The sequence below is a fragment of the Nicotiana tomentosiformis genome, unplaced genomic scaffold (assembly GCF_000390325.3).
Source record: "Nicotiana tomentosiformis unplaced genomic scaffold, ASM39032v3 Un00444, whole genome shotgun sequence".
Lineage (NCBI taxonomy): Eukaryota > Viridiplantae > Streptophyta > Magnoliopsida > Solanales > Solanaceae > Nicotiana > Nicotiana tomentosiformis.
In genome coordinates, this window is record NW_027175003.1 from 1 (window position 1) to 15686 (window position 15686).

At 35.9% G+C, this 15686-nt stretch overlaps 1 protein-coding gene across 1 annotated transcript; it reads left to right on the top strand.

Moving 5' to 3' along the window:
- The first annotated feature begins 9607 nt into the window (after positions 1-9607).
- LOC138904114 (protein NTM1-like 9) lies at positions 9608-10741 on the top strand. Its single transcript, XM_070192578.1, has one exon. It carries the CDS (start codon positions 9608-9610, stop codon positions 10739-10741), a length of 1134 nt encoding a protein of 377 aa, XP_070048679.1.
- Positions 10742-15686: the final 4945 nt, after the last annotated feature.

Below are 15686 nucleotides of genomic sequence, written 5' to 3' on the forward strand. Positions count from 1 at the left end.
CAAAGTCCGTTTGGGATTCCGAGTCTGGGAATAGCTCCGTATGGTGATTCTGGTATTGGGAGCGCATCCGAAATATGATTTGGAGGTCTGTAGGTCATTTTGAGGTCATTTGGCGAAAGTTGGAATTTGAAGGTTTTTGGAAAGTTTGACCGGGAGTGGACTTTTTGATATCGGGGTCGGATTCCGATTCCGGGAGTTGGAGTAGGTCAGTAATGTCAATTATGACTTGTGTGCAAAATTTGAGGTCAATCAGTCGTGATTTGATAGGTTTGGGCATCGATTGTAGAAGTTTGAAATTTCAAAGTTCATTAAGTATGAATTGGAGGATGATCCGTAATTTCGATGTTGTTTGGCGTGATTTGAGACCTCGACTAAGTTCGTAATGTGTTTTAGAATGTGTTGGTATATTTGGTTGAGGTCTCGAGGGCCTCGGGTGGATTCAGGATGGTCAACGGATCAACGTGGAGTTTTGTTGTGTTGCTGAAGGGCCTGAGTTCTGGTGTAATCACACCTGCGGAAAAAGGGTCACAGGTGCAACACCGCGGAAGCGGCAAGGCAAGCGCAAAAGTGGAGGTTGGCCAAAGGGCCTGGGCCGCAAAAGTGGGCACAAACGCGCAGGTGCACGCGCACAGATGCGATGCATAGGGCGCAGATGCGGGGGTTGTTGGGCCGAGCTTGAACCGCACCTGCAATGGAATTTCCGCAGGAGCGGCTGTTTGACCGCAGAAGCGAAAATCGTGGATGGACAGTGTGGTCCTTTAAGAACGGGATTTGGCTCATTTTTCCTCCATTTTCATTCAGCTGGGGCAATTTTGAAGAGCTTCAAAAGGGGATTTTCATCAAGCAATACAAGATACGTGATTCCCACTTATTACAAGCTAAATGCATGGTTTGTATAAGGATTTAAACATGGAAATTAGTAATAAATTTGGGATTTTGAAGAAAAACCTAGAACTAGTATATTTGGATTTTTGACCACGAAATTGGACTTGGAATTGAAAATAAAATATATATTTTCGGTCGTAATGCTATGGGTAGTGTTTATCTTCAAAAAAATTTGGAATCCAGGCACGTGGGCTCGAGGGTGATTTTATCGACTTTTTGAGCGGAGTTGGAAATCGTTGTAAATTGAATTGTAATGAGTATTATAGCATATATTTATGGGTTCGCACATTCATTGACTAGTTTTGGAGCTATGGGCATCGGTTAGAGTTGTTGGAAAGGCTTTGGAGCCGGTTATGGCGTTTCGGAGCGAGGTCTTTCTCTTGTCTAACCTTGTAAGAGGAAAATTACCCCATAGGTGATTTAAATTAATAATTGTTGCTAGTTGTGGGGGCTACGTATGCACGAGGTGATAAGAGTCTGTGCGTAGCTACTAATATTGCTATGTTCGGGTATTTTAGGACTCAAATCATGAATTTCTTGTAATAATTGTATCCTTTATTTAATTAAAGTATTAGAATTACAATGTAAATTGCTAGAGAAAATAGTAAGAGACTAAAATTTCACATATTTGAATTCTTGTGGAAAATATTTGACTGTTAATAGAAATTGTACATACTTATGTGTTAATTTTATAATATCTTCTCATTCCGGAGGTTCATAAGAAAATGATCGCCTTTCTTGTGGAGCGGGTCGAACGCCTTGGCAGTATAGATGCATCTATGGATCGCGTCGCACGTCCCTCGGTAGTGTACACGACACTTTGGATCGGGCCGAACGACTTCGGCAGACATCGTGCCTAATAATAATAAATACACTATACCTTGATATTTTATTGCAGCTTGTGAAGCTATGTGATAAATTGGTGTAATGACCTGGTCGGTCGTTTCGAGAGTTATAGCCCCGTTTCCCCCATTTCTGCTTATTTGTGTGTTGTTCAGATGTGTTGAGTTATTTTGAATTAGTAATTTGGGTTCGGAGTAGTTTTGGAGTGAAATGAGGTACTTAGACTCTTAGTTAGAAAGCTAAGTTAGAAAAAGTCAACCAGAAGTTGACCTATGAGTAAACGAATTCGGATTTGAATTTTTATGATTCGGTTAGCTTCGTTGGGTGATTTTAGACTTAGGAGTGTGTCCGGAATATAATTTGGAAGTCTGTGGTAGAATTAGGCTTGAATTGGAAAAAGTTAGAAATTTGGCGATTTTGGTCGACAGTGGAAAATTAGGTATCGGGGTCGGAATGGAATTTCGAAAGTTGGAGTAGGTTCGTAGTGTCATTTGTGACGTGTGTGTAAAATTTGAGTTAATTCCGAGTTGATTTGATATGTTTCGGCGCGCATTTTTGGAAGTCGAAAGTTCGAAAGTTTATTTAGTTTGATTTGAGGCGCGTTTCGTCGTTTAAATATTGTTATACATGATTTGAGGCCTTGAGTTGGTCTGTGTTATATTATGGGACTTGTTAGTATGTTCGTACGGGGTCCCAAGGAGCTCGGGTGAGTTTCGGATAGGTTTGGGTTGCGTTGTGCTCGTTTTTCTTATGTTTCGACGTCGTTTCTTCCAGCATAAATGGTACCACATTAAGCAAATGAGCTCTGATTTCTGTTTTGATTAAAGTATTAGATCCCTATCATAATTACGGAGCCATAGCAAAAATAATCGTCAAATTTGGACATCGTATGAGAAATTTATGGTTATTTTACTAAATAATTGGGTTGCCAGATTTTTCAGATTAATTACAAAATTGTAACTTAATTCGTATTTAAAAATCTGCACTAATTGCAAATATTAAAACCTACATATCTCCTTCATTATAAGGTTAAATTGAGTGATTCAAAAGCCTAACTTGACTAACATTTCACAAGGAATCCATTGGAGGCATAAAAGACGAGTTTCGGGATCATTTGGCATGAGAAACGAGGTAGAATAACTGGCAGAAAAATATATAAAACGAGGGTTTGTTCATTCGGTCATATTTTGAGTTGGGGAGCTCGGATTTGGGCGATTTTGGGGGCGATTTTCATCATAAGGATTGGGGTAAGTGTTCTCTACTTAGTTTTGGTTATATTTCATGAATCCATCTTCGTTTTTGGGATTTGATTGATGATTTCAAAGTGAAATTGAGAGAGTTAGGGTTTGAGTTTTAGAGAGTTTAAGTGAGGATTTGAGGGACCAAACGGAGTCCGATTTTGATAAATTTTATATGGTTAGACTCGAGAGAGGATGAAGTTTATTATTCTGCCATTTTTGACTGATTTCGATACATAGGCCCGGGGGCCGGGTTTTGGCCGATTTCGGATTTTTGGCATATTTATGTAGTTTTTATTGTGGAATTTGATTATTTAGACTATGTTGATAGTAGTATTCTAATTTTTGGTTAGATTCAGAGCTTTTGGAGACCGAGTCCAGAGACGAGGGCATCCCGGAGTAGGATTTTACGTTGTTAAGGTAAGTAACAGTTTTAACTCTGGCTTTGAAGGTATAAACTCGGAGAATTTGATATCGTGTGACTGTTTGGAGGTGATACCCATGCTAGGTGATGGGCGTGTGGGTGTATACCTCGAGGGATTGAGACTTGGTCCGTCCCCATGAGGCCTCATGACCATCATCTGTGTTTACGTAGTTACTTGTTGTTGAACTTGTCTGCCTTCATGTTAGAGATCATGCTTGGGCTTTATTCATGCTCATATTATTTGTACTCAGTCATAGAAATTATTGTACATGTTTACCTCAGTCTCTATTATTTGCTAATATGCTGTGATACTTGATGTGGGCTGTGTTCCCTTATTTGTTGATAATGGTGAGGCTAGTGAGGTACATGATTGAGTGAGGCCGAGGGCCTGGTTGTGAGGATATTAATACCATAGCGCGTGATCAGTTGTCCGCGTAGCACGTGAGTTGACTGTACGGATCCAGGTATTGATACCATAGCGCGTGAGTTGTCCGCGTAGTATGTGAGTTGACCGTGCGGATCTAGGTATTGATATGATGGCACGTGAGTTGTCCGTGCTTAGCGCTTGGGCTTTGGGAGCCCCTCCGGAGTCTGTACACACCCACAGTGAGCGCAGAGTGTTGAGTGTTGAGTGCTGAGTGCGAGTGCTGAGTGATGGAGTGTCATTGCTGTGAGGTTGCATTTACTTTTGTTATTGCTGCATTTACCTGTTAATTTTCCTTGTAGTCTTACTGATTTATGAAATTACCTGTCTACTCCTGTTTGTACTTAATTGTGGAAATAATAATTGGATTATTCTGCTTAGCTCGTCACTACTGCTCAGTTCCTTAGTTATTTCTGTTACTACTGAGTCGGTTGTACTCATACTACACCCTGCATTTTATGTGCAGATCCAGGTGAGTTAGAAGGCGGTGATCGTTGAGTTCAGGCCGGCTATCTTTGGAGACTGCAAGGTAGTTGTTAGCGTCTGCAGGACCTTGTTACTCCTCTTGTCATTTGTTCTTTTGGACAGTTAGATAGCTTATATATCTTAGTTCATAGTTTTCGATGCTCATGACTTAGTGATACCCCGATGTTTGGGACTCGTTTCCGTATTTTCTATATTATATTTAGAGTTGATTTAGTTTATGAAAAATTCAAATGTTGATATTGTTTTATTAAATTCTTATAATCGATTTAGTAGTAATATTTTGGGAAATAGGCTTGCATTGTAACACGATAGGCGCCATCACGACCATGGTTAGATTTTGGGTCGTGACAATTGGAAATTTTTGGAATCGAAAGAATTAATAATTTCTGTTGGTTAAAGAAAATTATGGTTGTTCCTATAAATCATGTTGATTTAAATATTGCTATTTTAATATTATTGACCCTTAGTGAGTGTCATTGTCAACCTCTCGTCACTACTTCTTCGAAATTAGTCTTGATACTTACTGGGTACACATTATTTACGTACTAATGCTACACTTGCTGCACATTTTTGTGCAGGTACAGATATGTCTAGCGGCCTTGTGGGCACAGAGGTGTGGTTAAATGCAAGGACTTAGGTGAGTTGCATTCTATATTACGATCCGCAGCAAGCAGAGTCTCCTTCAGAATATTTATATTTCTCCTGTCCAAATCTGTATTCCGGACAGATATTGTATTTTATTTTACATTCCTAGTTGATGCTCATACACTTGTGACACCGGGTTTTGGGGTGATTATGGGTTATTCTGTACTGAAATTGTTAAAAATATTATTATTTACTCTGTAAATTTCATCTTTTACTATTTAATTTAAGGAAATATGATTTCAAAAATATTAAAAATGAGAACCAAACCAATATTTATTTTTGGCTTGCCTGACAGCGGTGTCCGGCGCCATCACGGCCTTTAATGGATTTTGGGTCGTGACATAGAGCCACATGTGTGAGTCCCAGTGGCATCTCCGCTCCCACCACCATAACGATTGTTTGCATTTATTTCTGACTTTTTAACACACTTAGGATCTTTCCAAAGTCTCATCCAACTTTGCCACACATCATTTGGAATAAATTTCCGTTGCACCCCATTTTGTTTTTAGTTTGCTAATAAAATCACTGTATGTTTTTGCTGCCCTATGATCCCATTGGTTCCACACAGCAATATCAATTGAAGAATCCCAGTAGAATACCTTCTGAAATAATTTTGTAAAGTAATAACATTAATAAGTTAGATATAAAAGTTAATATACTTTCTAAATTCAATTATGATGGATTATACCTTGAATTCTCCAAAATAAAATCTTTTTGTCTCATTTGAGACGTTTTTCCAGTTGATTCTATTAGGATCAAGTTCATACTTAAAAGAATTAGTTATAAACTCAGAGCATTCTCTTGAAGGTTCTAACCTGAACAAATTAGAAGACATTAATGTGTGGGGTACTACCATGGCCTGATGTTTGAACTTGGTTGATGTGATCTGGTCTACCGGAGGAATTGGTGTCACCTTGTTGATGATTATTTGTGCGAATGGGAACAGTAGGCATATTTTCACGAGTAGCACCATTACCCCTAACTGAAGATTTGTTTACACGACCTGCACTATCTCTGCCTCTCCCTCGAGCCATATCTACAAAATATATGAAAATAAAGAAGGATATGATACAATGCATATCTAACTGTATTATTAATCTAAATTTTATTAGCAAACAACAACTTATACAACTTATACTCACTCTTATACCACTTATTAGCAAACTGTATACTCACTCTTATACAGCTTATACCACTTATTAGCAAACAACAACTTACTTTATTAGCAAACAGCAGCTTTCTTATTCCTGTTTTCTTAACTTTTTTCTTTTTGGAAGACTAGTACCAATCATGTTAGAAAGAAGGGAAGCTAGCTTATACCACTTATGGTAGTTTAAATGAACATATAGATGCAATAAGAAGGATTTGATTATTTGAATTGAGACTTAAAAAGATGCTTAACTGAATCCTTGCCATAAATGGTAGAAACCAAATATGGTCTCAAGTAGCTTATCCAATCACATCTGAGAACAACAATTATACATTTCCTATTGAATTTTGACAACTGGAGACTTTCCAACTAGGGATGATAAACCACAAACACATACATGATACAAGTTAACAGTGACTTAACAAGTATTAAATATATAGTCATACTAAAGACTATTTACCAGGAGATAGAACAACTTGTACAAGATTGTATTAACCAGCAGTGCTTGTAACAACCTGGTTATAACTTGTTTATTCCAAAATGGGAGAAGTATCACAGGATTCCCCTGTCAAAACCTTTATGTCCTATCAAAGATTGTTAGACATAATGCAGTTTGAGATTATAAGGAGAAAATTCCTACAAAATAAAGATGATTATTATCCCTCACTTTCAGGTACAAGGATTTCACTTCCGATTATTCAATCTTAACATGACGACAGAATAATTGTATTAAACATAAAGGAATGCACATGATAATCAGAATTGTAATTTCACAACTAACTTCGGAAACACAACGTAAGCTATAAAAGTATACCACTTAGATTACTACAAACATGATATTCAATTTAATTCTCTATATATTATATTACAACATAGACACATAACTTATAGCATACCACACAGACTACTACAAACAAAAGTCAATAAAAATATAGTAGTACAGTTTTATCAACACATTAGTCATCATCTGTTTCTTCTTCAAACTCTTCCTCATCATCCTCCTCATTTTTAATACAACTTTTACTTTTCCCATAAAATCAAGGATGTAAAAACCAGTTCTTGCTGGAACATATCATATCAATTTATTATTAAGGTAAATCCCTAATAAAATACTGAAATCTAAACCCTAAAATCATATCAATTTATTATTGACCCAAAAGTATGAAAATCAAGGTACCAGTCAAACAAGAATTACCATATCAAAATTCCTCGAGAGAAAGAAAAACAAAATAAAAAAGAGAGTTTACCTGAACAAAGATAAGAATAATAGTGTAGACAAAGTACAAAAATAGTAAAAATAAGGACTTTCATCTGCCAATCTTGCAGAGCAGCAAATATAAACGGAATGAAGATGAGAGCTACTTTAAATTTCTTGCCAATTTCTGAAGTTCTACAGCAAAAGTTTTTGCCCAATTTCGAAATTTCTTCTATTTGCTATCGGATGTCTATGTTCCCACTGCATATGAGTCTTAAATTCATGCCCAATTTGTTGTATTGGAAGGAAGAAACTCACATTGTTGAAGATGAGAGCAAGTGGCGACTTTGATAGAGAGGAGAGAATATGAGTCTCTAAGAAGTATGTGCCCAAGAAAAACTTTTAAAAACTAGTAACGCAACGGATACATTTTTGTCGCTAATAATAACCGAGAAAATTTATTTTTAAGAATCTAGCGACGGAATTTCCGTCGCAACTAATTTTGGAATTTTTTGCTAAGTAAAATAAAGGCAGCGACAAAGTTTCGTCGCTAATTCCGTTGCTATATTTTAATAATTTTTGTCACCCCTTTTTTGTCGCCAAATTTGTAGGTAAAATAAAGGCACCATTTTTTAGCGCCAATTTGTAGCGACGGATATAAATATTTATCGCTAATCTATCGCTATATTTGATGCTATATCTTTTGTAGCTTATTTGGCGACAAACTGTAAAATTCGTCGCTAATCCGTTATTATTTAGCTACGGAATATGGCTTGTCGCTAAAATCCGTCGTTAAACGCTGTTTTTTTTTGTAGTGTTCTTAGATGCGGGCTATACCTATATATATATATATATATATATATATATATATATATATATATATATATATATATATATATATATATATATATATACACACACACACACACACATACACACACTTCGTTGTGCTACTTTAACTATATATAGCTTGTTATAATATATGTTAGTGTATTCATTATTTGTATTTCAAAATAAAGTTTTAACGGATTACATTTATATTATTTACGTGGTGTACCCGAGGTTGATGTAGCAGTAGAACCAGAGGCCACTTATACTACTTGTGGGCAATATTCTGTTGAAGCCACAGCCATGCTAGATAATTTTGAAAAAAGAATTTAAGTAGCGCATAGCGATTTAACATCACTCCTTTTACTATAAGATACATTTAAGTGGTGCAAAATTAGGCCTAATTGGAAAAAACTTCCTTTTGTCAAAGAAGATAATACATGAAATTATGAGTCAAACGGAGTGAGAACGAGAGGCGGATCCATGATTAAAATTTAATGGTTCAACTTTTCAATGAATTAATTATACTGTTAAAATTATGGGTTCAAATCTAATATTTTTTGAAGTTTTACAAATCTATAATCAGTGTCGAAAGTTATAGGTTTATGTGAATCCATAACCGAAAGGCTATGTCCGCACTTGGTGACAACTCTTCTCTATTTTTTCAAAAATTAATAATTGCTACGTAGTTCCTGAATCGAAAAGGAAAAAAAAAAAAAGTTTATTAGTACAAAGAATCACATGAATAAATGTTTACTACTTCAGATGTTCTTAAAATACTGAAAGGGAGGAGTCAAGAATATTCCAACAAGGCATATTCAACAAGTCATCCAGTTTACAGTAAATTTAACGAGAAAAAATTAATTCCAATTAATATTTACTAAGCTAGAAATAATTAACTCAAGATTATATTTCATTGAACCAAAAATGACTAACTCCAACATTTTCTAAGCTCGATACATTTTAAGTTGTTTTTTGGAATTAACACAATTAGAAACTAGAATATTTTGTTGTTTAATTCTCGTTGAAGTCAAAAGTCTCCATATATGTTTGAAAAATAAAGGGTTTCTTTTCTTCTTTTTTTCTTCGAAAAGAACAGCCTTTTAAGTGTTGCTTTGAGCGAAAGAAACTAAATGAACTTGACCTAACCTTACTTTGTGCCTAGTTAATTTCTAAACGGAGGCTGAGCAACGTATCTAAAAATTCACATAAATAGTTAGGAAACTTTCCATATTTATTAGTAAAAAATTGAAAATAATTACCATATTGTTACTTTGGGTGGAAGAAACATAACTAACCAACGGAAAATACTTGTTGCTTGCTTAAGTTCCTAAACAAAACCTATAAAATCTCATAAACTCTCCCTTCCTCCCTCTCAGATGCAAATTACTGCATTCTTTCATACTATTCTTGTTCTATTCCTTGTTCTGTTTCATTCATTGTTATTCTGAACAAGCTAAGTTACTTACGTTCTTGTTGAGTTTATTCCATGGATCAGCACTTAAAGCTCGAGGAGGGTTTCCGTTTCCGTCCCACCGATTCAGAAGGACTTATGTTCTTGTTGAGATTCGTCGCTGGACAAGAGATGCATGATTCTGGATTTATCACCACTAACGTTGATGTCTATGGCAAACAAGAACCTTGGGAGATTTACGACAACGGAGTACCCTGTGGTGATGATGATGACAGCACCAATTATCGCTATTTCATCACAAAGCTGAAGAAGAAAAGCAACGCGAGGTATCATCGTTCTGTCGGAAACAAGGGCACTTGGAAACAGGACAACAAGGGCAAACCAGTTCACTACATAAATACATCTTCAGTGGTTAATATTGGATCCAAGACAAATTTGTCTTACAAGAATAAAGTGTTTTACCCTGAAGATCAGAAAGATGGACATTGGCTCATGAAGGAGTACGAGCTTTCTAAGGTTATTCTTCACAAGTTCGACCAAGACTGTAGAGATTATGTTCTCTGCGCCATCAAGAAGTTGAAGTACGTTAACAGTTCATCCGAAGTTTCCACAATCACGACGTTGAATAATGATTCCGATGGAACTGATGAGGTAACGAGTTCTGTTGATGACTTGTTGGCTACTAATAAGTGCAAGGGTTATAATATGTGCAAGAATTTGGAACACTCTGAAACGATGGCTTTTCAAGAATCAATGGTGATGAATAATAGTGTTGTTGAACCATTACAAGTAGATGTGCCTGATGACTTGTATCAATGGGATGGAAAGGAATTGGACGAATTAAATCAGATATTAGATGGTGTACCCGAGGTTTATGTAGCAGTAGAACCAGAGGCGACTTATACTACTTGTGGGCAATATTCTGTTGAAGCCACGGCCAGATATGAGCCTTCGATGCCAGATATTAGCAGCAATTCAGCGCATATTGAATATTCAGAAGTGGCTGATATGTCTCAAATGAATTTGATGAGCTTTGATCAGTCAGTACCCGAAGATGTGCTTGGCTTGGATCCATGGGATATAATGGACTCAGATGAGTTTAATCGGATGTTAGAACAACAGACGACGACAAGGTTGTGCTGCAAAGGATACCAGCAACTTCTGAGTGTTGTCCAGATGGATGCTGAGGATCAACAACATGTAGAATGACAAGGTTGTGATGCAAAAGATGACCAGCTATTTTCGGTTTTCTGCCAGATGTTGGAGCCAAAGACTGCTAATATTAATGCTAAGCGTTATAGAGAAAATCACAATACCAATGAACTGTTTTGAACAATCATTTGGGAAATTATGTTTAGCTCGAAATGAAAAACTTTCCAATTATTAATATCTGCAGCAGTACTTCTATTCTCTTTTCTTCAACGACTTATTGTTTCTTTTTCGTTTTCCTCTGTACCATAAATATTTTGCTGCTTCTATTTTTGCTTCCTAAAGTGAATGAATATAATTCTCTTATATTGACACTCGCGTAATGTACTGAAACAAGCAGAACATACATGTTGGATTATATTAATATTTGGAATACCAGACGTTGTGGATATGGAGGATTATAATTATAAGCTAACATGTGTGATACGAGCCTTTGTACCAGCTTTCCTATTTAATTCATTCTTGTAGTTGTTAATAACTGTAGTTAGTGGAGGAAGTCGAGTTATATGGTTGTAAAAAGTTTGTAATTAGAAAAGTACATGTATGTCACGTGCTTTCCAGAAGTTAGTTATAACTAACTTTCCCTCCTTCGCACAGGCTGCATATAGCTCATCACAGGTTCTACCATTTGTAATCATCTTTGGATTGTAAAGATAAATGAAATTCTCTCTTCCTCTCTGTCTTCAATGTTAGCTGAACTCTATTGATTTCTCGAGATTACTGTTCAAGAGTAATTATTCCTATTTTATTCTTTAGGTGTCTCTTCTCTTTCCTTTTTCATTCTTCAAATTTTGTGGTACGTATCAATATGCTGACCAATACTGATCGAATTTTACTCCCTTTGAGGCGTCGTGCAGCACAACATCTCGAAACCAAAGCGACTCCTCTTTTCTGCATAACGTCATCTGGAGCTAGCTTCCTATTACGTACCCCCCATAACAAAAAAAGAAAAAGGAGAATAAGAAACAGTGTTCTCATTTGTAAGTTACTAATTTAAACTTAGCTCTATATTGCTTCCGATTTATTCAGATAATCCCACGGTTCTCTTTTTGTTCTAATTCTTGACATTATAATCAGTTATGCTCCTTCATACAGGGCAGAAAGAGGCGAGTGATGGGCACTACTCATCACAAGAAAGCGGTCATGTAGATAGAAAGAGTAAAAAAATGACTAAGAGATGAGGTTTATCCTTATGTTCTGAACTTGCTTCTTGGTACAAGGGGAGGGGTGAAGAATTCTAGTTCTAGTTCTAGTTCTAGTTCTTGTTCTGCCTAATCTTTAGTACCGCTTGGAGATTGAATCTTTAGAACCATGTGCCTAAGAGGGCGAGGACCTTTATAGCCATAATTCTTCCCACGGTCTACCTAATTGTGATTCCATATCCAACAGAGGAAACACAATTTAGTGTCATATTATCAGTTTGAGATTCATTACACAGTCAGTTGAACTCCATTCTGCAATCCGAGTTGCTTACTTTGTTGGATATAGATGGTTTCCTAAGTTGTGTAGTAAGAGCTCATTCAGTTGATCTCGTGTTTCTGTAATTAGAGATTCCTGATATGTTAGTTCCAAATGTTTTTTTGTTACTATGTAAAAGAAACAGGCCTGATATGTTGATCTCATTGCTTTTATAGACTATAGGTCAAGTCTTATAGTGACATAGGTGTTGCCTGCTCTCTGATTTTTGGTTTTTGATCCATTTTTTCAGTCTTCACTTCACTCTTCTTTCCTGGTTTGACTGGAAAAACCATATGTTGGTTGGCATAATACATCAGAAGGGAGACCAAACTGCTGCTCATTTTGTTTTTCTAGGATTTTGCTTTTTGACAAGCATTATGGTACAAGTCATGTTGCTTCTTGGTGGTTATGCAATGCATTACTGTCACGAACCAAAAATCTCACCACAAGCGTCGTAATGACACTTAGTTTTTAAGACTAAGTAAGCCGATTATAATCATAATTCAAGCCAATTTTTTTAAACTTATAATTTAATACAACCTCCCAAGACTGGTAATACTGAGTCACGAACTCTAACTGAATACATGGAATTATTCCGACAGTCTAATATACAATACTGTTCGAATAAGAAATTAATACTACAATAAAATGAAAAGACTCCAAGGGACTGCAACGAGACCAAGCAATCCTACCTTGAATCCTTGCGATCATACTCTAATCTCTGTCCGAATCTAATATCTCCAATACCTGGCTCTGCACAAAAATGTGCAGAAGTGTAGTATGAGTACACCACAGTCGGTACCCAGTAAGTATCAAGACTAACCTCAGTGGAGTAGTGACGAGGTACAGTCGAGACACTCACTAGTCAAATAACCTCTGCAATATAACATACAAAAATAATAGAAAACAAATAGCAGTGATAGCAACACCAATCAACTAGCGATTTAAACAGCAAGGCAACAGGAACACCATAAATATTGCTCAAACGAATAATAAACACAGGTACGGCCAATTAATCAAGTCCTTCAAAATATACATCTTTTATCTATAAGTTTTTCAATAAAAATCTCTAGAATATAATCATTCCCAATAAATATATTTCGAATATATTTTCTCCAAATAAATATCTTTCCATTATAATTCTTTCAAATAAATATCTTTCGAATATAATTCTTTCAAGTAAATATCTTTCAAATATAATTCTTTTAAGTAAATATCTTTCAAATATGATTCTTTCAAGTAAATATCTTGCAAATATAATTCTTTCAAATAAAAGTCACCATGTGACACCTCATTTAACTTTCCTGGTGTGAGAAATATATTCAACATATCACATCAAATGGCACGGCAATACCTTCGTGCACTTGTCTCATTCTCACCCAAACCATATATATATATATATATATATATATATATATATATATATATATATATATATATAGACAAAATCAATTGGCACGGCAACACCCTTCATGCATTTATCTTTTTCTCACCGTGCATACATATAACAATACCAACTAGGTGGGAGAAAAGTCAATAACAATAATGGAAATAAAGTGGGAGGCACACAGTAAGCAACAACGACTACAAGTCACATAGAAAACATAGGTGCACAATAACATCTCAAGATAAAGGCATGAATGTATACACAACAAAACGATATCACAATATAATGTATGTCTCTCGTCTTCGCCTACACGGAAACACCCTTCGTGCCATGAATATATGATAATATAAAAATAATGGCACGGCATCACCCTTCGTGCTTTTACTCTCATCCTCACCTGATAATATAAATGAAATGGCACGTCATCACTCTTTGTGCTTTACACTCTCAAATGGCACGGCTTCGTTCTTTACACTCTACCTCACATGATAATATAAATGAAATGGCACGGCATCACCCTTCGTGCTTTTACACTCTCAATGGTACGGCATCACCCTTCGTGCTTTACACTCTTCCTTACCAAGCACATGTATATCATTAACAAGCAAGGTAAGAAGCACAAATCACATCAAGGAGAGTGTTTAAACCACAACACAATACAACAATTCATATCACAATTTGCCACTGACCACAACCAAATTCCAAGTATGAGGCAGAATCAATAAATTTCTCAACAAATAGCCCAAGGCTCCACACAACGTATATAAAACCTCAAAACAATCAACAAAGGTGAAAAATACTCAGTATAGGCCAACGCCTTCATTAATCCAAATTCTTGATAATTATATTAACTCCTCATTTAAACTTATTTAATAAATATTTGCAGATAAGGATTCCGTCATGAATTTAATTTCAAGAAAAATATCAAATCAACAAACACACGGAATTCACATAAAATCCAAGTGACAATAACACTAAATTATTATATAAAATACAAACTCGACAAATAAGGAATGGGGCATGATAATTCAAGGATTTACCAAATGCCAACAATTATTTATTTTAATACATAAAGATGCCTAAAACTTTAAACCAATAAAATTTGCACATATAAGCCCGAGTACGTACTCATCACCTCGCGTACACGGCTTCCAATCACACAATTTTTATATAAGACTCAATGCCTAAGGGGTAATTCCTCCACTCAAGGTTAGGCAAGATACTTACTTACTTTTTTTTTTAAAGTTACGCCGATATTTCAAAATCGCCTTCTTGCTTGAATTGACCTTCGGACAGCTCAAATCTATCCAAATTAATTGTACAACTTCGTTAAAATTCATCGAAAATAATTCCGGATAATAAAATGTCTACTTAAAATTTTATTCTAAAAAGTTAACCAAAGTCAATGCGGGGCCCGGCTCTCGGAACCCGACATAATTTTCATGAAATTCGAACACCCATTCCGATACGAGTTCAACCACCCCGATTTTATCAAATTCTGATAACTCGACCTCCAAATCTTAAAATTTTTTTTTTGGAATATTTTGCAAAAATCTTGATTTCTTCCATTTAAATCCGAATTAAATGATGAATATAACCATGAATTTATGAAATATAATCACTTTAGGATATAGAACACTTACCCCAATCCTTATGGTGAAAATCGCCTAAAATATTGCTTCAATCCGAGTTCCATAGCTCCAAATATGTTAAAAATGGCAGAAACCTCGAAATATAGTTACTGCCCAGGTATTTACTCTTCGCGATCGCAGAAAATGCTTCTCGATCATGAAGCAAAACTTTTCTCAGCCCAAAAATTGCCTTTCGCGGTCGCGAAGAACAAGTGCCCAACTCTTCCAGATAGTCTCTAGTAAAATGGCCATAACGTTTTGTACAAAACTCCAAATTGCAAATGGTTTAACTTTCTGAAAACTAGAGACCAAGGGCTACAACTTTAATGTTTTCCTCATCTCCCAGTTCCTTATAGATTACGAGATATAAGCTTCCAAAATTAGCTCTATGCAACATAAATTTCTTCTTCGCGATTTCCAACTCTTCCCAGATAGCCTGTAGTATATCAACTATAACTTTTTGTACATT